Below are 24,869 nucleotides of genomic sequence, written 5' to 3'. Positions count from 1 at the left end.
TTATGTGGTATTCACTCCCATAAACCCTAATTGGGAAACTGTTGATTCTTTTAATTGTCCCAACGCTAGATCAAGATAATGGAATGTGCTCTGTTGTGGGATAGCTAAGAAACAAACGCATATATGGTCACACATACACACACACAACGTTCAAAATCAAGGCAATGAAATTATATTTGTTTTTAACCTTTCATTTCATTTGACACATCTTTACATGTCATCTCATGTTAACATTTTCCTTTGGCCCAACTTTGGTCTGAAGGAATAAGACAAAGACATGGATAGAAGTTCCAGTAAGAATACATCTCCTTTTGAAAACGGTTTGGGACTCTTGAGCTGTCGAATACACCTTTATTTTTCTATAACAATTCTAATATTGCACATTATAGGTTAAATATCTAATGACTAGCCGGTTCATATTGAGAAGAGGGAGTAAGCTCCTACATTGTGATCAGAAGCAAACTGCTAAGTCCCGGTATTCAGACACGTATCAGTTTGCATCATTTGTACTACAGTATATAAAAGGAAGTGGGAACATCTTTGTGAGCAGCTACAATAAAGAAAACGATTTCAAAGAGGCAAATTGTGAGGGTGGAAGCTACATTGATGTTTATATCATAGGTACAATGGAAATGTCCCAATAGTGGTAAGAATGATACAGACATGTTCGTTTTATGCTATCAAGTCTCAAGGGATTGTTTTCCCTTGTGACCAGTCGCACCACATACATTCTGAGAGTAAAATCCAAAGGTGTGACAAGGGGTCGGGAAGCGTTCTTGGTGAAGGAGAGTCCACATGTTCCTGACCCAGGCAGAGCCTGCCAACACTATCGTGGTCACAAATTTGATGATAATCTAGATCTGATGTGATGTTGTTCAGTTTCTGGTAGACTGATTATTGAATCCTTCTTGGGCAGTCCTGAATCCAAACTGGGTCTCATCTGGGGGAGGGAGGCAGGAGGAAATGCACCTACAGACATTTGGTGGGGTAGTGCCATTCTTGGCGGGATACTTCCTCTAATACCAGCAGGGCCTGGGAGGTTCTGAGGGGGACCGATGGAAGTGGAGGAGACTCTGGTGGACTGAGGAGGGCTTGGGGCAACTGGCTGCACCATGTCATGGGGTAATGATGGCTGGGAGGCGGATAGGGCACGGGCATCCTGGCTTAAAGCGCTCCTGGGGACTGGTGGTCGATGTGTTGGACTGGGGGCGTGTTGTTGTACAAGGGATAATTGGGAGCCTGAGGGTGCACCTGGGGGACTGGATCCATACTGGAATGTTCGTCCGGTAGTTGCCAGAGGGCTATGGACAGGTGTGCTTGCAAGGGCAGAGGCAAGGGCTAAGGTTGAGTACTGGGAGCCTGGAGGCGTCTGGCTCTGGACCACCTGGAAGCGCCGCACCATGCGGGGTGACTGGACTGCCCCAGAACCCACTAGAGTGTTGCCCATCTGGGGACAAAAGCTCATGGCAACAGCCTGCTGGAGGGTAGCAATGGCAGAACTTGTAGATGGTTGACTAGAAGGTGCAAACATGCCCCCATGAGTTGAAGGAGTCATGGACATGGCCCTGGGCCTCTGCATGTCTCCTTGTTTAACTAGTTTAACCATCTCCCGATCATACTTCACAATCTCCTGGATCATCTCGTTCTCACGGTTGTTGAAGACACCAGAGTTAAGATCGTGCTGTACTTTGTGCATCAGGATGGAGTTCTTCTTGCCTGAAAGGTACAGATTATGGTCAGTTATAGCTTTGTCTATGCATCTTAGATCATCCCTTTAACACACATATCTGTAAATAATGCAGTTAAAGGGTTAGTTCACCCAAAAATGAAAATTCTATCATTAATTACTCACCCTCATGTTGCCTTTGTTCATCTTCGGAACACAAATTAAAATATTTTTGATGAAATCCGTTACCTATCTGGCCTCTGATAGACTGCAACACAACAACCACTTTCAAGGCCCAGAATGGTTGTAAAGACATTGTTAAAATAGTCCATGTGACTACGTTTCAACCTTAATAAAGAGATGAGAATCATTTTTGTGTGCAAAAAACAAATTAAAATAGTGACTTTATTCAACATTTTTTTCTCTTCCATGTCAGTCTCCTTTGCAGTTGACGTAATGAATGCAGTGCTGCACTTCCATGTTCTACGTCATAACGTTGGCTCAGTATTGGCTGTGTCTGTGAGCACCACAACGTATGTGTGTAAAGCTGACGCAGAATCTGGCCAATAATGAGTCGGTATTCTGATGTAGAACACGGAAGCGCTGCACTGTTTACTATGTCAACTGCGTAGGAGAAATTAGTTAGTTTTATTTGATTTTTCCACACAAAAAATTACTCTCCTTGCTTCATAACATTAAGATTGACTATTTTAACGATGCCTTTCTGGACATTGAAACTGGTTGTTGTTGCAGTCTATCAGAGGCCAGATAGCTAACGGATTTCATCCAAAATATTTTAATTTGTGTTCCGAAGATGAACAAAGGCAACATGAGGGTGAGTAATTAATGACAGAAATTTCATTTTTGGTTGAACAAACCCTTTAAGGATGTCTAATGATAGTACCAACTACCTAAACGTTTCATGCATATTACAGTAAACCCATTACACTGTACTCTATTAAACTCTGTGCCTTTAGTAACTGTCAGACATACTACACTTAATATTCGTCTCATTTCCCAGATGTAGTGATTAAATGGTGCTGAAGAGTAATTACACACATTTGGTAGACTTCTCCACAATGTGGAGAAGGGCCCTCCAGGAGGAGTACTGGACACCCCGAACTAGTTGATTGCTGACTTGCAGGATAAGTCTAAGTTTAAGAACATGTCTCAAGATCATTATATTCTGTTCCAACCCACTGCACTCCATCTAGCTGAACGCAAGAGCATATCTTATGTACACGGCCTTTAAGAAACGTGTCCCTTCGGAGTGAATTGAAATCCAAACTAGCCTAATTATTATAGTTTATTTTGAAAACATGCAGTTTTGCACAACTCTAGTATAGCCTTTTGGTTTGACTGTGTTGACAACTTTTTTTAGATGGATGTTTGCACTTTACTCAGTGGATTCCTTATGTTTTTTTCTGATAACTGCTTTTTCAGACTGATGGGTCATCCAGTTCTCAGTCAACAGCAAGCCCCAGAGCCATGCTGAGATTTCCAGTGAGAGGGAAGCTATAATGTCTGGCACTAGTGTCGTTGTGCTGAGTCACGGCACCGCAAACACTAACTTGCGACATGGCGCGTGCCTATCACCTGCACCCTGCTGCTAGCAAGACAATTTGCAGCTAAAATGACATCCTTCGCACAGCTCCTGCTGGCAGTACCCCAACATCGCCTTCAATTTCTCTCACCTCCATCTCCAGTAGCACATACAAATAACACTTTATCACTCGTGGTTTGAGCAAGCAGTTTCACCAAGCTGTCTTCCACATCCACAACTACATGGTTGATATCAGCACAGATTTACGGCATTAATCATGTTCACCTTGTTTTAGATGTCTCTTTGAATAGAGCTGTTCAGTTTTTGGTCTAAAACTCAAAGGAGAATTATTATCTTTAGCATTCTTAGCATTTTCATGTTGTGGGTAATTTGTAGAATTCGATTTAAAAGTAAAAAAAAAATGGTTAACATTGTTTGAAGAGGCTTTTATTTTCAAAGTACATAAAACCAATCCTCAAACATGAAATTTGAAACTTTTGTGTGCTTTAAAAATGCTATGTTGTTATCAAGATTTATTGTTATTGTAGCAACTTTTATTTTTAAAGCACACAATGGTTTTAAAGTACATTTGAGGTATATTATGCATTAATGAAAAAAAAGTGAAAATACTCCAATACTCCAAACCTTATTTCACTCATAAATCAAAAACCGCCATTTAAAAACCCTTAGCAGAGCCCATTGAATGAATTAGCCTTCCGGTTAGCCCCACAAATTGACGTCCTGACTGAATCTCTCTTTTCCCATAGTAAATAAACAACTGAGTCATTTTTGACATTCGTAAATTTAACAGCCAACATTGACAGGAAGTGACTGCAGTAAATCATTATTGTGAAATTGTGGTAGCGGATGTTCTTCTGCAAAATGTCTGTGGTCTAAACTCCTCCGCGTGAGCTGAACTGATCATTTATGGAATCTGGCTGCCATGGCAACAGCAGCAAGTGGGGTGGTTGCATGGCCCATGTGTAAACAACTGAGGTGGTCATGTGAGAGGGAGTGACATCAGCAGCACACTGACCTTGGGAGATAAGGAAAGAGGATGCTGAGAGGGGTGAGGAGGGCAGGTGGCCTGCCTCTCTTGGCAAATTACGTGTTTATGTGCCGAGGACACAAAGCCAAGAATGGCAAAACAATCGTGTTGAAGACAAACAAATTTTGGAGCTGCCTAAAATTTGCCCACAGATGTGACCAATGGATGTCCAAACAAATGGAATTCTGGGCTATGTACCAGTAACGCCTCTAACACAGGTAAACACACCTTCACAAAATGCGCTGGGTATGTACTATAGTATTGCCATGTTTTTAGTGCCAAAGGGTTAGTTCACCCAAAAATGAAAATAATGTAATCGGATTTCAACAAAAATATCTTAATTTGCGTTCCAAAGATTAACTAAGATCTTACAGGTGTGGAACGACATGAGGGTAATAAATGACATTATTTTCATTTTTGGGTGAACTAACAGTTTAAAAGTACAATGCTATGTATTTATGCAACCAATTTTACTTTCCAGGCAACTTACCTATTCGATCAAGGCGGTCGATGGCTACGGTCTCAAACGCTCTCCTCATCATGGGGTACTCCTCCAGTACTTCATTAAAGTTGTCTACGGAGAGTGAGTACAGTCGGCAGTAGGTGTCCGCCCGCACACTTGCGGTTCGTCTTCCACGGGTCAACAGGCAGATCTCTGAGAATGAACAGGACATATCATGGTTATGGTTCCAGAATCTTCTGTATGGTTTTAGATTAGTCTTTAGTACTTGTCAAGCTGGGAGACCAGTTAAGACTAGCTGGCTGTACCTGATGTAAAAACAAGCTCAAACCAGCCTAAGATGGTTTGCTGGTTTGAGTTGGTTTTAGATTAGTTTTTTAGTACTTGTCCAGCTGGCAGACTAACTAAGACCAGAGGAACCACCAAAAGCTGGCTGTGCCTAATAGGAACAAAAAACAGCCTAAGATGGTTTGCTCACTTTAGCTGGTTACCCAGCCATGTCAGGCTGGTCCGGATCGCTGGCTATGAAGTGGTTTCTGTCACTGGTCAGCTGGGTGACCAGCTGAACACCAACTTGACCATGCCAGTGGACCAAGTTCAATCAGATAAGTCTGGTTTAAACAGCTTTTTTTGCAAGGTCTTAGCTGGTCGATCAGCTGCTCTCTTAGTCTGACTAGTGGACAGTACTCCTCCCGGAGGGACCTTTTAGGCTGGTTTATGTAGGCTTTGTTTTTCAGCAGTGTTCGAAACAGGTTATCTAAACATCATTGGAACATAAACTTCAACATAAAAGTCATTAAGTTTTTCAATCTTTTTTCTCTTTATTCTTGAAAGAACACATTGAGATTTCACCACAACAGGAGTTGAAACCTGAAAAGGTAACTGTAGAGGACCTGTCAGTTGGCTTCGTCTCCTAACTACACCTCTTCACTCTGAGAGGAAGGTCAAACTCAGCATTATAGAGAGGTAAGATCCTGTCACTGACTGAAGGGGCTCTATCTACACAGACACACACACACACACATTCAAAAGGATGCTCAGCATTTGGAATCTACCCAGTTGAAAATGTGGCTACACTTCAAAGTGAATGTTGGCACAGCTCACTCTAATTGAAGTTGCTGTGCCCCTCATCCCTGTAGAGTGGATAAAACTCCAGTGAGGGATTCAAGTGGAAGTTGCCTGTTATTAAAAATCAATAAAGCTTTAATTCAGGGTAACATCTGCATCTTAATAAGGGCCTTTGAAATAAAGACTTAACCTTCTGTTCCTAAAAAAACATTTGTTTAATAGATAATATTGAATATTTAGATAATTTGATTGTATTTCAGAACTATGAATCTAATTTTAGTTCCAACAAGAGTTGCATGGCTGCAGTGTTTGAAAAGCATTTGATTCTTCTGTGATTCGGGTCAGCATTACTCCATTACAAGACTCTTCACTACAGTGTAGAACAGCGGCACTGAATGGGGGAATGGCTAACAGGACGATGTTGTGATAGTTGGGCTATGCAAACACTGTGTTGGATGGCCATTAATATTAACAGACTGGGCAAAACAAATGGGGCTTTTATAGCACCCCAACTTTTAGGCAAAGGTATGTTTTGTGTTGCTTTTATGAGTATTTTTTTACTTATTTATTTATTAGGTTAACTTTTAAATATACAGACAAATGACTGCAAAAATCTCCTTCCCAGTCAGTATTCTTTTTCCAGTAAAAACAATCAAATACATTTACATGAAGCTAAATTGCATAAAATAATGGGTTTTTTGAGAATATACACTGCTCAAGTTAAGTATCAGAGGGGGTTGTTAATCAGTTTCAGCTGCTTTGGTATTAATGAAATTAACAACAGGTGCACTAGATGGGCAACAATGAAACGACTCCCAAAACAGGAATGGTTTTACAGGTGGAGGCCACTGACATTTGTTTCCCTAGTCATCTTTTCTGACTGTTTTTCACTAGTTTTGCATTTGGCTAAGATCAGTGTCACTACTGGTAGCATGAGGCGATACCTGGACCCTACAGAGGTTGCACAGGCAGTCCAACTTCTCCAGGATGGCACATCAGTACGTGCCATTGCCAGAAGGTTTGCTGTGTCTCCCAGCACAGTCTCAAGAGCATGGAGGAGATTCCAGGAGACAGGCAGTTACTCTAGAGAGCTGGACAGGGCTGTAGAAGGTCCTTAACCCATCAGCAGGACCGGTATCTGCACCTTTGTGCAAGGAGGAACAGGATGAGCACTGCCAGAGCCCTACAAAATGATCTCCAGCAGGCCACTAGTGTGAATGTCTCTGACCAAACAATCAGAAACAGACTTCATTAGGGTGGACTGAGGGCCCAATGTCCTCTAGTGCAGTGTTTCCCAACCCTGTTCCTGGAGGCACACCAACACTGCACATTTTGCATGTCTCCTTTGTTTGACACACCCATTTTAGATCTTTGAGTCACTACTAATGAGCTGATAACCCTAATCAGGTGTGTTTAATTGAGGAGACATGTGCAGTGTTGGTGTGCCTCCAGGAACAGGGTTGGGAAACACTGCTCTAGTGGGCCCTGTGCTCACTGCCTGGCACTATTGAGCTCGATTGGCATTTGCCATTGAACACCAGAATTGGAAGGTCCACCACTGGCACCCTGTGCTTTTCAAAGATGAGAGCAGGTTCACACTGAGCACGTGACAGACGTGAAAGGGTCTGGAGATGCCGTAGAAAACGTTATGCTGCCTGTAACATCGTTCAGCATGACCGGTTTGGTGATGGGTCAGTGATGGTCTGGGGAGGCATATTTGCAATTGTATTTAAGTATCATTGGTTTAGTAATCTAAAAAAAAAATATTTGTTTATGTCTCTCATTAAATTAATATTTTTAAAGATGTTTAGATATTTTTACTGGGAAAAAAAAAGAAAAATACTGATTAAGAAAGTGAGTTTTTTTTTTTTTTTTTTTTTTTACTGATTACTGTATTTCATTAAAATGTGTATAATATAAATGGTTTTGTGGACTTTGCGTTTTCCCCTAGTGCTTTGGCTGTTTCTAGTGCAGTTCATTTGGTCTTTGAAGTTTTTTGGCCATGTCTCTTATTGACAAGCCTTTGTAAAGTTGGCACGTACAGCCTCTTATTAACTACTGCAGTGATATTCTTTCATATTCTAGGGCTCAAGAACTGTGCACTGATTGGCCAATAACTGTACTTCTTTTACAGCCGTATTTGATGATTCAATGTCTTTGATGATTAACACATCTAATTTTCCTACTAACAAGGACACTGGTATAAAAGCTGAGAATGATGGACTGAACAATACTACTGAACCAGAACTTATGCTTTGTACCTCTAATAATAACCCTACAAAATAGCAGTCTGTCAAAAAAACAAATTTTTCACAACATGCCCAGTTTGAGTTGACATATCCCATTATGCAAAACTGAACTGTTTTCAAACGATTCAGTGTATCATTTGCATCATCAATGTTTATCATTTATTGATTGATTGATTGATTGATTGATTGTCTCTGTGCAATGAAGTCTTGTGCTGACCAAAAACAGTTCTTTCAAACACATTATTCAAAATATCCTTATTTTATCGTTTATTTTTGAACTATCCCTTTAAGATCTTAACATGTTAGAAAATGCATTTAAATTCTATGAAAAGAATGTGTACTGAAAAAAAATGGTTTAGAAATTTCACAATTATAAAGAAACCGCAAATAACACATTGAATTAAATGTGAAATTCTGAACTAGAAAAACTTAAAGGTGCTAAAGAGGATCTTTTCGTCGACTGAGAAACCAAAGACTGTTAGTGAGTTTTTGAAATGAGCGCATGCCTAAGAACAACCCTCCTCCTTCACAGCTCATTTCAAGGGAACGCCTCCCAAAACTCAAACACGAGTGTTTGTTTACCACCAGCATTCGCTGTGTCGTGTTAGTGGATTATTATGTCGGACTCACCGCAGATAACTCATAATCTGCAGTTGTTACTCCTGTCTCCTGACAAAAACATTGCATGCAGCGCCTGTGGAGTGTGGAAAGTTACTGGAGCGCGCAGCCGCGCTCATCTCTCACAAGGAACGTCATGGCAGTGATTGACAAGCCAGAGGGCCAATCGTTTACGCGATGATCGCGTAAACGATTGGCTGATGTTTTTAAGGCCCTACCTCGTGCACAGATGATGTATATTAATATCATTCCTTTCAGTGTACCTAATAAATAGTCTTTTTGCAGTTAGTAAAGACAGTTTCAAGTAATATTACAAAAATGTCTAAAACAAAACATCCTCTTTAGCACCTTTAAATAGTATTTTCTTTTAAAATTTACTTCAATCATCTTTGTTTTATAAAAATAAAAAAAATAAAAATAAGAAAAATCTCTTTCTCTCTCTCTTTTTTTTTTTTTTTACAAAGCAGGCTTTTTATTATGTGAGTATCAGTATAAAGTACCATGACAAATCAGTCTGTCATCATGAATAAACCCCTCTCATTCATGCATTGTAAAAGGTACGGTGTAATTGTTTTTGGCCAGGGAATCTCTGAAGTTGACATTACAAATTGCTTTGCCAATGCTGTTCTGCTCCACTAATTAGGTGTTATTAATTGGCCACATTTGTTCTTTATCTGAAGCCCTTCTTCAGCGCCCCTGGCTCCTGGTATATTCGCAGCCTCAGTGAACTCTGCTTCTAGCCCCTCCCAGACCTTGCCCTAAAGACTCTGGAAAAAGCACTGCTTTTTTTCTGGATCACCAACACAAGCCCCTCGAAGAAGGCAGCATCTTAAATGGGACAAAGCTCGCTGGAGGGAGAAACTAAGGAGTCATGTTCAAATGTCAGTGGTATTTATCACTGCATTCGTAGTGCAAGTGAGCTGTTAGGGCTTCAGATGGAGCAGTGATAAGGTGCAATAATGTGGGATGTGGAATGTGAACAGGAGGATTCCTTTTTTTATTTTTTTTATTTCTTTGACTATTAAAACAATGCCTTAAAATGTTTGTATTTTTTAGTATTTTGTTTTCAATTTTTTTGGCATAATTTCCTCTCTGGACTTTTATTTTGAAATTTCATTTTAAAAGCTAACAACAATTTAGCCTTGGAAAAACATTTGGCCATAAGAAATTTACAATTTAATGCAATATGATTTGAGTTTGATATGATTATTTGGTAACACTTTACAATAAGGTTCATTAGTTAATATTAGTTAACTACTTTAGTTAGCATGAATTAAGAATGAACAATACTATTACAGCATTTATGTTAATTTCAACATTTACTAATAGATTGTTAAAATCAAAAGTTGTTAGCTTTAGTTAATGCACGGTGAACTAACATGAACAAACAATGAACGACAGTACTTTTTTTTAAACTATAACATTAGTAAAGATTAATAAATACTGTACCAAATGTATTTCTCGCTGTTAGTTCATGTTAGTTAATTTTTTATTCTTTGATAACTTAAGTTATACTGCCTTTGAAAATTAAAATTGTAGTTTTAAGTTGTCTTTTTTTAAGTTCATACATTGACTATTATTTTGAAATTGTAATATTTTAATATGCACAAAACAGGATGTCAAGTTGTCAATAGAATTTCCAACAGGACAAGTTAGAAATGTAACCTTACAACAGTTTATCCTTTGAAAAAAGCATTTGTCTGTAAGTATTATATTATAAATATATTAATATTATATTAATTCCGAATTAATAAGATGCTCTTTCTGTGTCCTTACCCCCAAAGTAGGAGCCATCAGAGAGCTTCATGCCGATATTCCCTTTGGTCAGGACGCTGACTACGCCATGCTGAATGAAGTACATCTTCTTGCCGATAGTTCCCTCTCGAATGATGTAATCTCCTGGTTGGAAGACCTCGAAGCGGAGCTTGGTTAACATTGCTGTCACAAAGTTGGGATCTGCGTTGGCGAAGAGCGGCATGGACGCCACCAGCTTCCGGCAGTTGAAGTTGACTATTTCCTGGAGGTGTGGAATTTAGTTTACTGTGAGTTTGAAGACAAGTTATCAATAGTGTACCATTTTCTGTTGGTAACTGGTACCTCTCGTAATGGCTCGTTCAGTTCTTCCAAGATGCTTTCCTCATCGAACATCTTGCCCTGGTATCTGTGCTCATAGTAGTCGTGGATCTTCTGCCGGAAGTCGGCCGGAAGTTTGTGGAAAGACATGTACTGCTCAACTTGCTTGTACTGAGAAGAGAAAATGGACACAGGGTCAGGGTGTTAGCTGACATCTCAGGACACACTTGACCCAAAATTTTCAACCAACAACATTTGGGTTGCCCATCTTTATCCCACATGGCCTCTTTTATGGAGAAATGCTGACAAGGAGCATTATATACAGATAAAAGTAAATAAGTAAACATCCAGGCTTGCTTTACTTTATGGGCTTTTCTGCTATTTTAGGAAGCATCAATGGAAGTTATTTATGGTGGATGTGATAGACTAAAGAGCATATGATAATATGATGTTCTCAAAGCAGGAAGAGTATGATGAAACGGATGATAAGTTCTATTCATAGCACAGCATATGTAGTTAACCATCTCTCTGCAGCATCATCTGTGCTGTCATGTTTTCTGGTTTATGTTACAGGAATACGCAGTACATTTAAATGGTTTCGGCTGTGTATCTTGTGTAGAAACTGGATTATATAGAACAACAAATTATACATTTATGGATGTTTATAGCATATCACTGATTCTTATAACCTGTTAGTTTTTAAATAACTACATTTTTACTTTGAAAATAATGTGAGATGATCGCTAGAATGTTTTAACACATTTTCCATATCATTTGATATATTATATATTATATATGATCATTTTATTGCTATATTTTTTTAAAGATTTAATATTAGTAGGCCTATTTAACATAGATTAAAATATATCTTAAACTTAAGAAAATATTTTTAAAGAAACATTACTATTATGCCTTGCCAAAAGGAAGAGGTTCGTCTTTAATATGTGCATATTCTGTAAGGTCTCATAGCTGTGTGCCTATTTTTTGTCAGCATCATCAGTGATTTATGAAATCTTTTAAAATCCAGGCACAAAGTCCGTCTTTATTTTGAAGGTCCTTTTCCCATATTTTACCTACTACAAGTTCAACAAGGTCTCAGAGGCTGGAAAAAATATATATTTTCTCACTCAAAATAATAAAATGATCATTGTAGCCAATCACAGATATATTCGATGAGCGCGTCAACACAATAGCCAATCAGACGTATTTACGAATCCGCTCAACAGTGCTCAAAGCATCACATTTTTACATTTTCAGGTACCAAAGTCAGTTTCTTTTGACAACTCTACTCACCAAAGATCTATATTTATTGTATTTTCTGTATCAGAACAATGTGTTGCAAAAATTAAATTCTAAATTCCAATTAAATTCTAAAAAAATGTTTCTATATTATATAGTCTGATTTGCACTCACTGATCAGTGATATAGAATGGTGGCTATATTTCACAGGTTAACAAAATTAAAGAAATGTTTGATTTTGCAAATCCCACCTTGTGCCTTTATGAAGCAGGGGGTCATATTAACAGTTTCTACATTGAATGGCAAAGTGCAGAGGTTAGAGAGTGTGTTAACACCAGCTCATGATATCACTTCAGCATTTCACACACTCACACATGATGTCAATTCCTATCAATGACAAGCCTGATTTCCTGTCTCCATTAAATAATCCACTGCATTTTTCTTTGATTTAAAAGTATATTTTGCAAAAGTATCATAGACAGACAGATAGACAGACAGAGCGTTGTTCTTTAAGCATTGTGAGGTGAAGCTTAGTTTAAGGTTATTTTGATGTCACGTCACTGAAGCAGTCAAGATCTCATATTCCATCAAACACTTATTGCCAAGGAGGGATGCTATTTACAGTATAGGGGTGTGCTAAATTTGAACCTTGTGTCACAATATTTCTGAAGCAGTGTTAAAAGTGAGACAGTCTTCTGTGGCCTTTCAGACCTCATATTCCAACATAACTCAACTATATTGGGTCATGTGCACACCAGGATAATGACATGGGGGAAGGGTGATGCTCCTTAGTGACCTCCCAGCTGGATGGATGGTGTTGGTCGGAAAAGGCATGTGGATAATGACTGTCGGTATGTGCGCCGTGACATATGCTGGGTCGATCTTTGAGCTACTAACAAGGGTGCAGTCTGTTGCACTTGTTAGTGACAGGTGCTGTCTATTGTACAAGCCATTATGCTATGAGTTTTGTTTATTACTGGTGTTTGCTAAAGGAAGTATTTACAGCTAGGGATTTTTTAAAATGTTTTTTGGACATTGATTTTCACTGTATGGACAAAAATAGTTCTTCATAATATTTTGTGTGTGTGTGTTCCACAGAAAAAAGAAAGTCAAACAGATTTGGAACAACATTAGGGTGAGTAAATGATTAGAATATACACTTAAATCCCTTTAAATTTTAAACTGAAGTGCATTATAGGTCCTGCACCGTGCATGCTAAATACTGTAGCAATGCCCTAGCAAACATTTAGGCTTATGGCAGCAATTTTTGCAAATGTTAGCATGTCACATATTTTATTAATGATATGTAAAAAAGACTATCAATATGTAGATCGTACATTTTCAAGATTATACTTCCTGTCAGAAGCAGATATACACTATATACAACAAGCATGGCATGTGCGTGTTAGCATGCACACTATTACTCATCATCCCTTTGGCAGTGGGAGGGAAATCACGAGAAGTGCAGTGACTGACTTTTATTAGCTCAGAGTGGAAATCCCTATCATAAACCCATTTCATGAAAACCTTTTGTTTCAGTAATCCGGCCCAAATCCTAATCTAATTCAATCTTAATTAATTACAATTGGATAAGGGATTTATACAATCGCACATAACCGAAAGAAACAACCAGGTGGTCCCAGCATGCCATTTTCCCTTTTCACTTTTTGCATTTCTTGCTGTGTGAGGTAATACATAGCACAATGCTAACTGCAACAGGCAAATAACGCTGAGTTTTGTGAATAAGACATCTTTAATGAGCATTATTTACATATATAGGAGGCATGTAGCACATGAAAAGAATTAAAATTAATTAATTTAAGAGAATTTAATCGGGGACTGTCTGTTTAACACTGACAAAACCATGATTAAACACTCAATATCATGACCACAAGTACCACAAACGTGTTTACTTGCACATCAACATTTAGCCACCTCAAAATAACAGTGCCCACACGACTTGTCAAGCTCGACAAACTCTGTAATTTACGCTTTGTCCCTTTCGATCAAGGAAGTCTGTTCTCTTTGGTTCATTCAATCAGACAAGGTGTTAAGCTGAAATGTGAAGACAATTACTTGAACCTTGTTGCAATCACTGTTTGAGTCTCCTATTATGTAGAGCCAAGGTATGTGTATTAGTACTGAAAACACTTCAGGAAAATCAATTGCACCTGGTCTCAGGCTGGTTCATAGCTCAGGAAACTGTTCTCTGAAGCTCTCAGATGGAGCTTCTTTCTTCTATTATTTTATATATATTTAATTTCATTCATTCATACATTCAAGATAGATAGATAAAAAGAAAGAAAGAAAGAAAGAAAGAAAGAAAGAAAGAAAGAAAGAAAGAAAGAAAGAAAGAAAGAAAGAAAGAAAGAAAGAAAGAAAGAAAGAAAACTATGTGGCTTTCACAGGACACAGCTAGCATTAGCTAGCTTAGCACCAGTAAGATCTGGTGACCTACAGGTAGATGATCAGATTAACCTGTGTAAGCTTCCTAGCAGAAGTCATCATAGAGTTGATGCAATGTTGCATAATATATTAGAGATAATTATATTAGTTCTTCCAATATGGCTGAATTGACATGATCTGATCTGGTCTGATCTGACTTAGACATTTGAACTGATTTGTGCTTGCTAAATAATAGCTCAGTCTTTGTTGCTTGCTTGTTTTTAGCAATGTTTCTCCATATAGACCCAATTTCCAAACTATTCATTATATTTCCATAAAAATGTAGAATCACTTCCAATCCAAGCTGGCTTACAAATCACACAGCTCCAGTAAACATGTTGAAACAAGCTATTATTTATGAAAAATGTTAGCGCATGTGCTAAATGCATGAAATCCAATCACATTTTCAGCCAGTCCACAGGATTTTTTCTTTTCTTTTTAATGGGACGTGCAGTTCATCTTCAGTCAGTGACATAAAGGGATGAAATATTTCCCATGACCATCTGCCAAATCATCAAGGTCATTGTAGTCACCAAGGAGGGGGATGAAAGCCTGAGTCCTGTGTCAAGCTTTCATTCCATATGGACACAGAGTCCATCAGCGGATACATTTAAACCATAGGTATCCGACGCCAACTAGGATTATGATGGTTTACAGTTAGGTAATAACCAACGTGATATGAGACCCCTACAGCCCTGTAGTCCACAACCCTAAACAAATATCAGAACCACTTACAATGATTACAACAAAGGTTGTAATTATTTTGTATATTCTCGTCAAAAAGACTAAGAGCTATAATATATTATTCTGTAAAATCAAATGGTGTCCATACATGATGCAGTCAGTATATTATCTTTTGTACAGTACATGTTGGAGACAATGTTGTGATCAATATTATAAAATGCTAATCTAAGCAGAGACTGTGGTGCCCAATGGTCAACAAATACAGCTCGATCTGTACATCTCAGCAGGCCTGTATATACAACCACAAATCCCTGGGGTGCAGTAATGTTGACAGAAACTACTCTGAGACTACTGTCGTTCAACTCCATATGAGCATTTGTTAGAGGTTAGACCTAAACAGGTGCTTGAAAGTCAAAGTTAAGCAATGTAATGCTTGTTACATAATGCCTAATGTCCCGTTCATCTGTCACTGTCTGGCAATCCATTGGTTTCCACATAGCAGGGGAGATGGACATGTGAGGGGACGATGGGGGATCTACACAGGAGCATTGTGCCGTTTGTTCATCAGGTTGCATCAAGATGTGATAAATATTTTTTACATAAGAAATTTTAAAGTACACTCAAAAAAAGTACCCTATGCTTTTTGCAGTGGATTTTGAACATATACTATACATTGTAGGCATTTACTATACATTTATGTATGCTAGAAAGCATATTCTGGGTCACCATGTTGTAAATATATCCCTGCTATTCTAGAAGTGCAAGCACGCAAGGGCCACCAGAGCAGTCCACTTCTTCCTTTCTACCAGTGAGATCCCCTTCATCTCAAGTATGCACAAAAATCATCAGCTTATTAATGTATATTTTGGCACAAAGGAGCATCATTACATGTTTATTCTGGATCATGAGGTCAAAAATAGCCTCCTGTGGGCCCTTTATCTCATGCAAAGAATGGCTTTTGTTGGCATCTTTAGCACGTTCTACTCCCCTGCTGCCTCAGTGGCTCTGTTATCTGACGGCAAGCAGCTCTGTTGCTAGTGATTAATGAACAGGAAAGTCTGCCGCCTGAGGCGAGATTTGATGAGCTCGACCGAAAATCCCTTTGGGATTCTCTGCATTACATCATTCCTTCATATGTTATCATATATATATATATATATATATATATATATATATATATATATATATATATATATATATATATATATATATATATAATGTTTAGAGTAAGAATTGAAGGTATGCTCTTAATAATGACGAGCAGGAATACTGTTGTGCTTGATGTTAAAATACTTTTCCCTATGCCAGTTTGATGTGCTGAGGCAACTATGAGTAAGCCAACCAAAATAAACCATTCATAGGGGGACTTCCCAAGTGTGTAGGCACTGTGGTCAACTTCTGTCTCAACCAATGCCATGAGTTTGGAATAGGACTATCTGTTTGAGCAACCAAAGGATGATGTGGGACATGGCGGAAGGAGTGGAAGCACAGTTTGGTATAGTCTATTTCAGAGGCCTTCAATCCTCCTCCTGGAGACCCACTGTCCTACAGAGTTTTGCTCCAAACCTAATCAAACACTCCTAATCCAGCTAATCCATGTCTTCAGAACTGTTTGAAAATCACAGACAAGTGTGCTGACGCAGGCTGGAAATTATCTTCACAAGAAGTGGGTCTTTAGGAGCAAGATTGAGGATTTCTGGTCTGTTTGATTAACTGATGAAATTAATTAAGTTCTGTCCATCTGACTGCTGTACCCCAATTCCTGTAGAAGAGAAAGTCCAACCCATGTATCTGACTTGTCTATGTCACTGTCAGATATCTAATGTAAACTGACTGCTGCCCCTGGGGATTCTCCAATAATGTAAGAACGTGCAAGCCTTTTTACTTAGGTGGGCACAGGGTTGGCACAGGGTTGGGCATTTAAATTTTTCATGTGGGGCAATAGCCGAAATCGTAAGTCGGGGGAGTGGGGGTATACGGAGCAGAGGTGAGGGGGCAGATCCAACCCACACCCCCTCGCCTGGGCCCCCTCCCCGGGCTCCCTCGTAATGCCGAATCAAATTTCTTTGAAATACAATCTCCCAAAAAAGGTTTTATTTGAAAGCACATAGCAATAACAAAAATGTTAAATGATCTATTTAAAAAAAAAATGAGGTTCCAGAAAGTCGCCTGCTCAATGGAAATGCAGAGATAAGAAGTTTGTGACCAAATTGTTTGTGACGTCAAGACACGGGATGCAAACTAGAGTTGCCAGTGTAAACAAGCACCAGATGCCGTGATTAGGAATCAAAGAAGACCGAATTACAGCCGTGGGAGGGACTGACAACTGATCAGATGAGAGGGAGACCAGATTGCAGAGAATACCCAGAATCCTCAGCCGTAGGGATAGTTGGCCTGAGCAGTTTCATCCTCTCAAACAGACGATAGGTACCGACTTTGATCTGGCAAGATCAAACAAACGGTGACACATAAGAAGGTCATCTGCAGGTGTTTCGGTGTGTATGTGTGTGTGTGGAGCATAGTACCCACCTTCTCCTGGTACTGGCGCCGGGAAGAGTCCAACGACTGTATGAGGGCGGTGGCATGGCCAATGAACATGGCGTAGCAGGTGGCTCCCACGATCATACTCAGCATGGTCAACCAGATATCAGACATACTCTCTGGGGCCTGGCGTCCATACCCGATGCACAGCATATGGCTCATGGCCTTGAACAGCGCAAAGGAGTACAGCTCACTCCAGGAGTCGTTCTGCAAATTGGAAGCCGAGAAAGTGATAAAGAGAAAAAGAAAGAGAGACTTTGATTACTTCATCAGCACTAGATACACTCTCCTGAGCATGATCTCCTCTGGACACTAATCCTTGTGTGAAAATCTTGGCTCATGGGGTGTGTACACCTTTATAAAACCCCTATAAAAGGCAGCTTGCCAAGTACTGTACACTGGATAGCTAAGTGCGGCATGGACCTGTGATAGATTCATTATTTTATCACTCTGTCTGTTATTTAAAGGTGGTTAATGGAACCTCATTCATTGTTTATTGTTCAGCTGGCTCTTGTTATAATGTCTTTCCTCCCCTCTTAAGTATCTGCATAAGACCTCAGCTGCTATGCTACAGTGCCTCGTCTCTCTTCATAAGCTACTGATTTTTCAGGATTGACCTGATGGGTCCCCGTGAAATGTGCTTAATCTGATTTACATTCACTTCGAGCAGGGTTTAGACAAGGCTATGAAGATCCTGAATCAAAGTCAAGGAGTCCACGGGTGACTTTGAATGACAAAGAAGGGGGAAGTCTGAGGTGAAAATGGAAAACGGGGGTGATAGGTAATCAGGGGAATTACTTTGTGGAGATGAGTCGAGAAGTGGCATACTGGGGTTGGGATGGAGAAAGCCTCTGTTGAGGCCCGGACGCAACTGACTGCTATCAACAACTGGCAGCTTGGGTGTAAAGACAGCGCTCATAGAGTCATGGAGAAATAAGAAATATAAATGAGATTACAGACTCAACTATACAGTCCTAAGGCAGGAGAGTGTGTTGCCGCAATCCCAACAATCCTGTCAAGTACAGATGCAAGCAAGCCAGAGAAGACATTGTCTGGAGTCTAACCATTTATTTGAGTAACTACAAGGCTTGGCAGTGTAGAAAGCATGCAGTGTGGGCAGCGTCTCAGAGAGATTTGTTTGCTTAGTTCATGTCTGCTTTCCATCTTCTTTACATGTCTGCCTTCTAAGACTTCCAGACATACCCAGACATACCATTTTCTTCTGGGTTAACTGGAACATCTCAGTGAGCTCACAGGCAAACAATTAAACACTGAATGAATACAATAAACTGCTAAAGTTCTACATTATATATTTGAACCCTCCTGACATATGCATGGAAAAGAAATAAATGTAATTAACACTTCTTTTGTTTACGTTCACTCTTAGATGGACCTGAGTCATGCCTTCCACTGTGAGACTGATTTCCCAGGATTTGTACTGCTACATGAACACCAGTAAGCTTGCAGAACACAAAGAGTTGCTTGGCAGTGGCACACTTCTCATTAAAGTGTATGCAAATGAACACACTGAGCTATCGCATAGCCTCGAAACATTCACCATTTAACACATGCTCTACATTCTGTGGATAAACAGGCATTCACAAATTATTTCCTGTTCCCTGCATTTATGGGAAGAGAAAGAGGAAATGTTTAATGCTGCATAATCTGTTTTAACAGACATAAATTGCAGTGCTGCTAGCATGATTTGGAATGAGCTAAATGAAAGATTAGCACACATTAGGGTAGATTCGGTTGAGCAATTGTGCTTTGGTTACGTTTGCTTGACTAATGCCCTAAGCGCACATTTAACCTAGTGTTACTCTCCCCTACTGGCATTGAGATGAAGAGACTTAGCTGCTAAGTTGATTTAGCCAAGTTCAACCAATGTAGTAGTTTTTCTTTACTGTGGGGCTTTGTTCTTGGAGAAGTATGAACATAGGATTGTGTAGAGTCTACATTCTGCTGAGGAAAAACAAATACCCTAATATTTACTGTCTATTATGGCATGCTGATGTATTATAATGGTGCTTATAACTGAATAAATATAGAGAGCTAATTAGCTGCAATGCAAAGGGTTTTCCTGTGGCATTGCTTGTTTAATAATTTCTATGTGAAAAAGCAATTTTTATGGTGGTGAACACACATTTAGAAAAATGAATGGGAGAAATTGTAGTGCTAATTATGGCAGTTGTGAGAATTGAAGTCCCGATTTTCAGTTTAAAGAACAAATAAACTTTTTATTGTTTGCTTACTCTAACATAAGTGAACATTAAATGAACCAGCCTAAAACATTTTTTTTGTGTGTGTGTGTTTGTATCGTTTGGGCACAACTGACAGATGCAATTGTCCGATTAGAAACATAATTTAAAAAAACGGCTTAATCTTAATGTGAGATTTCAGTCTTTCCCATTTCAGTATATAACAGCTGTGTAGCAGTAAATAGCTTTGTGGGAACATAACCAAGATGGTCGCCAGTGTACTGACCTGCGCTAAAAGGACTTTGGTAAGAGTCCTTCACTGTGAATGTGTATATGAAGATAGGCCATGTTGAGTCTATATGTGTGTGTCTGTGCACGTCTGGGGGATGCTTATCTTAACTTTGAATGGCTCCTCAAGCTTTCAGAGCTCATAAGCAAGACTCACATGCACACATTGAGCATGTACCTGTGAATCGCACATGCTTTATTTGGGATTCTAACCGTGCACGGATGGATTTAAAGATGCTAGGTCATGGATCACAGGGCACAGCTGGATCAAAAGGGATCAAAGGGTGTATTTCAGTGCATTGATCTATCAGAGGTGGGAAACACAGCGGCAGGTGAATTGTGGCTGAACCATCTGTAACTCATTTATGCACGTCAACGTGGAATTTTAATTCAATTTGGATGTGATATTGATGAGTCTAGGCTTACATTAATGATCTCAGATGTTTTTTCCAACCACCATTGAAAAGAGATATATTTTTTCAGAATCTGACCCTGGATATCTGCAAACAGGAATTGGATCCAACAGATTGGATTCACACTGTCTGAATGTCATCAGACTTTTTTTTTTCAGTGTCCTGAATGGTAATACCTCTGTAAGTTTTATTGTATTCTAACAAATGAAGGAAGGTTTGTAAATAGTGCAGTGTTTTATAGCACCTTTGCTGAACCAACACTTTAGCGAGTGTGACTCACAGGCTTCATTACTGCACAAAGAAGGGCCTATTGAGAGACCAGGCAGACACTTGAAATAATGAGACAGATCGTTTAACGCTGCGTCTTTCATTTCAAGCAATCTGCCTTTCGAAAGCTGCTGACCTTGATTGCTAAGCACTGGCAACAACTAGAATGACTGCAACTGTTGTGGTAACAAAAGTTGCAGTCATCCTTTCCCCATGTCATGTGATCTCTTACAAGTGACAACATAATAAAGACAAGGATGACCAGGCAGGGAAACCCTAAATAATCTGCACTTATTAGATTTATTCAACCCTGCAAGTTTGTCAATCTTTCCACTGGTAAATTCAGTTTGATAAAAAGTGTTGCATTTTTTATACCAAACTGGATGATGACTATTCACAAACTGTCGGCAATCGTTTACACTTCGGTTTAAAACAAGCCAGCCTTTGGTTGTCAGAGTGGTGTTCTTCCCACATGTGAATCCCCAGATAACCCAAGTATAAATCTTACTCGCAGTTGAAGTTGCCTGACGCTGTACATACTTTACCGAGCAAGAGTTCATGATCACTTACTGTATACATCAGTATAGCAAATGTCCAAACATTGTCTTTTCGTCAAAACAGACTTAACAGCAGGGAGAACTTCTAGAACAGATGGATGATGGTGAGCAGTGAGGGAGGGGTGACTCAAAGTGCCTGGCAGACTTGGGAAAGTGAGAGGAGCAGGTGATAGAGTCGGCACCCCAATGTGCCCATGTGATTAACACTGTCAAACACTGATGATATCAGTGGAGGTGTTGGCTTTGTTATTTGCATATTGTGTGGAATTGTCCAGGCATAATTTGAGGACTCAGAGTGACCTTTGTCACATCCATTTGCTGAATCCAAGATTTAGTTTCTGGACTCAGCAAATCCTACTTGAGAGTAACAGTAGAAAATGATGCTCAAACTTGCTATTTAGGAGAGTTTGGGAAGATTTGTAGTGACAGAAACCAAGGTAAGACTTACCACCATTTTGTTAAGGGACACCCAACAGTCCGAAGGAAAGTCCTGCAACATGGGCACCAGGAACTGCAGACAGCCATCCCAGTGGCACAGCAGCAGCATCATGCCAATCAGATTGAAGATGCGCATCACCGCACTGGCCAGGTCATAGGTCATGTGAAAGATCTGTCAGTCAAGATAAGAGCTCATTACATTTGAGTAGCAGAAGGGAAGGACTCTCTAGGACAAACTGGAAGATATTAAATTATCAGGACTCTGAAACAAAATCCCTCTTTTTTGGAGGGATTGTCTAAACAAGCTACGGTTTCAAAACCCTTCTGATTATTTGTGACCTCTAGATTTGCGAATATTAGCACACATATTGCATTGAGAACGGGTTTGTCAGAGCTTTATGTAATGAGTACAGTACATCCTACAAACTTCATCCCGTCAGATTAGATTCAATATCGGTGACTGTCGGGACAGAATGATACGAACATGTCTGTGAACGATGAAAGTAATGTGCCAAACTGATACCGAGTTCTTCCTGGCAGGACAAGGGAGGATTGGATAATAGAGAATGTCTCTAGGAAACAGTCGTGTGTGCAGTTTGTTTGTGGTTACAAAGTGGAGAGGACAGCTCTTGGAAAGCGATCTGGAGCCAGCCCAGGATAATGCCTTGTGTGGCTGTGCGAGACAGTGTCAACACTCTCTTTCCCATACCAGAAACAAGGCTTGTCACACCTGAGAAAAGCCAAGTGCCCCAAATAGCAACTAGGCCAAAAACAGCGATAAAAGAAGACAAGGCAGAGACACTAACCTGGCTCATGTTGTAAAGTTCTTAGTCGGCATGGGTTGTTTTTTCTAGCTTGAGAAGCAGCAGCATCTTAAAACCGAGACAATGCAAAACATAAAACTGACTGGAGACTAATATTTGAAAAGAAGCATCATGCTTGGAGCTCTCATATGGTTGGAAGTTATGGCTGTTTCTTTGGCATATAGTTGTCGCCATGCAGTTCTTGAAAGCCTCTTTGATCAGGGTCACTGATCCCAAAGCAATGTGGAAGCACTTATGTCTCATTGCACCGCCATTTGAATTTGATGAAATTAATGATCCATACCAAATATCAATACTCCTTTGTCTTCTGGCATGCATAATCACCTGCTGTAAGGGTGTGGTCAATCATCAGTTGACTAAACTCCTTGTGAAAACACTGGCCTGTGTAATCCTGTTTGCTTGTGTCTGTACAATATATTTTTGGGGTTCCACTTTATATTAAGTGGTCTTAACTACTATGTACTTACATTTAAATTAATAATTTGATACAATGTACTTATTGTGTACATACATGTTTTTACATTGTACTTATATTTTAAAAACACCTGCCTGTAATTACATCTGTAATTAATTTCTGTAATTAAATTTATAATTACACTGTTGACACATCCCTAACACCTTAACCCAGCCTTAAACCTACCCAAACCACCAAAGCTTTCCCTAACCTTACCCGTATCCCACCTCAATAGCAGCAAAAGTGTTGTGCAATTCAATATGAACCCAATAAGTACATTGTACTTATTTTTTGATGTAAGTACATAGTAGTTAAGGCCACTTAATATAAAGTGGGTCCATTTTTGGAGTAGTTTTTCAGTATTTTCATGCATACCATGGTGTGGTTGTTTGGTCCAAAACAGTTTCTTTAGCAAATGGTTTCAAACTATGCGACTGTTTTTAGCGTCTAATTTCATTTAATTTATGCCCATTATAGCACTTCGGCTGACAACTTCTTTTGGCTTTCTTATTCATTGCCTGACTACAGATTTAATTTTTTAAATATTTGTTGTCTTAACCACTGAAATACATTTGAATTAATATCTATTAAATTGTGTTTATACAACCAAATATGGTCATTCTAAAGGCCGTGATACAACAAGCCAATGTAAAAGAACTAGTGGCAACGAAATCTGACTGTGTTGTTGCCTCGCGTCAGCTACGTTTCGTCTAAAAAAACTGTGCTTGAACACACCAAAAGGACTACAAGCAACTGTCAACTAGCACATGCATCTATATCAGGGGGTATCAATAGTCTATATTTGTCATTCAAAAAGGGAAACTAAGACTGCAGATATACAAATCGTAAACAAAGCAGTGATTGCTTACCATTTTGAATATCATTCATGCTGATCACTTTCTTCATTCCAGGCAGCTCATGTTGTTAGCAAGCTAACGGTTAGCCTGATAGCTTAGCATTTATAGTTTTTTTTTTTTTACAAAATAAACATATCACTTTGATTGTGTTTTTAGTTTCTGTTTTTAACATAACAACTGGCCTGATAGCTTAGCATAGAGCTCATTATTAGCATGCTAAGCTACCATACACAACGTTGTAAACTAAATTTCACATTCTTTGTTTTCAATAACCCTGTAGTTTTCAAGCTAACTATTAGCCATGGTCAAAAATATTTTGCTTTGTGTTTTTAGTTTCTTTGAGGGGGTTTTTAAGCAAGATAACAACTGGCCTGATAACATAACATTCACCACTTGCTAGCCAATACTCTATGTAATCTTGTAAGCAGATGGCTGACAAGAAAAGCCTTTTTATTAGCTAGCACAAAATACAGCCATATTATGACACACTACTGTTGCTAATATCATGCTTTTCTTGTTCGTTAGTTTTTCTTGTTATGGCCAAAAACACAACAGGCTTTTTGATCAGGCTTTACAAACAACAGTCCAAGGCGGACAGGAGTTTACATGCAGTGTAAAATCAGGGTAATGGATAACAATCTAAGTAAGCTGTTTATGACCTTTTCTCGATAAAAGAACAGGCATTTAAGGCATTTACATTACCTACACGTAATCCAGGTTGAGGGAAAGTGAAGTAAGATAAATGGGTTTCACAACTTGGTCATATCTTTTAGGTTGTCTAACTCATGCTTTGTCCCTGCCTGAGTAATCAAGAGCTATAAGGGGGCTAAACAGTGGAGTGGATGTTGCACTACTGTGCAAGGTTGATTCAGTAATTGAGGGCCATGTCTGGCTCACATTACCACTATGTAATCAGGAGCATAATTGTCCCATTTGGTG

General features: G+C 39.2%; 1 protein-coding gene across 2 annotated transcripts in view; it reads right to left on the bottom strand.

Annotated features, from left to right (window-relative positions):
• Positions 1-149: 149 nt before the first annotated feature.
• hcn2b (hyperpolarization activated cyclic nucleotide-gated potassium channel 2b) overlaps positions 150-24,869 on the bottom strand; it is a 33,998-nt gene continuing 9,278 nt past the window's right edge. Inside the window, exons 3-8 of one of the 2 annotated variants that reach the window (XM_048165554.1) lie at positions 21,806-21,967; positions 17,623-17,841; positions 10,750-10,896; positions 10,429-10,669; positions 4,748-4,912; positions 150-1,716 (exon numbers count right to left, since the gene is read on the bottom strand). In XM_048165554.1, the coding sequence (XP_048021511.1) occupies positions 836-1,716; positions 4,748-4,912; positions 10,429-10,669; positions 10,750-10,896; positions 17,623-17,841; positions 21,806-21,967 (1,815 nt within the window). In that variant the 3' untranslated portion in view covers positions 150-835. The remainder of the gene's footprint in view (positions 1,717-4,747; positions 4,913-10,428; positions 10,670-10,749; positions 10,897-17,622; positions 17,842-21,805; positions 21,968-24,869) is intronic. The other variant, XM_048165563.1, reaches the window with a different exon arrangement.

Source organism: Megalobrama amblycephala, linkage group LG2 (assembly GCF_018812025.1).
Source record: "Megalobrama amblycephala isolate DHTTF-2021 linkage group LG2, ASM1881202v1, whole genome shotgun sequence".
Lineage (NCBI taxonomy): Eukaryota > Metazoa > Chordata > Actinopteri > Cypriniformes > Xenocyprididae > Megalobrama > Megalobrama amblycephala.
The sequence above is the reverse complement of the archived record's forward strand: the minus strand, read 5'-3'. Positions and strand labels throughout refer to the sequence as shown.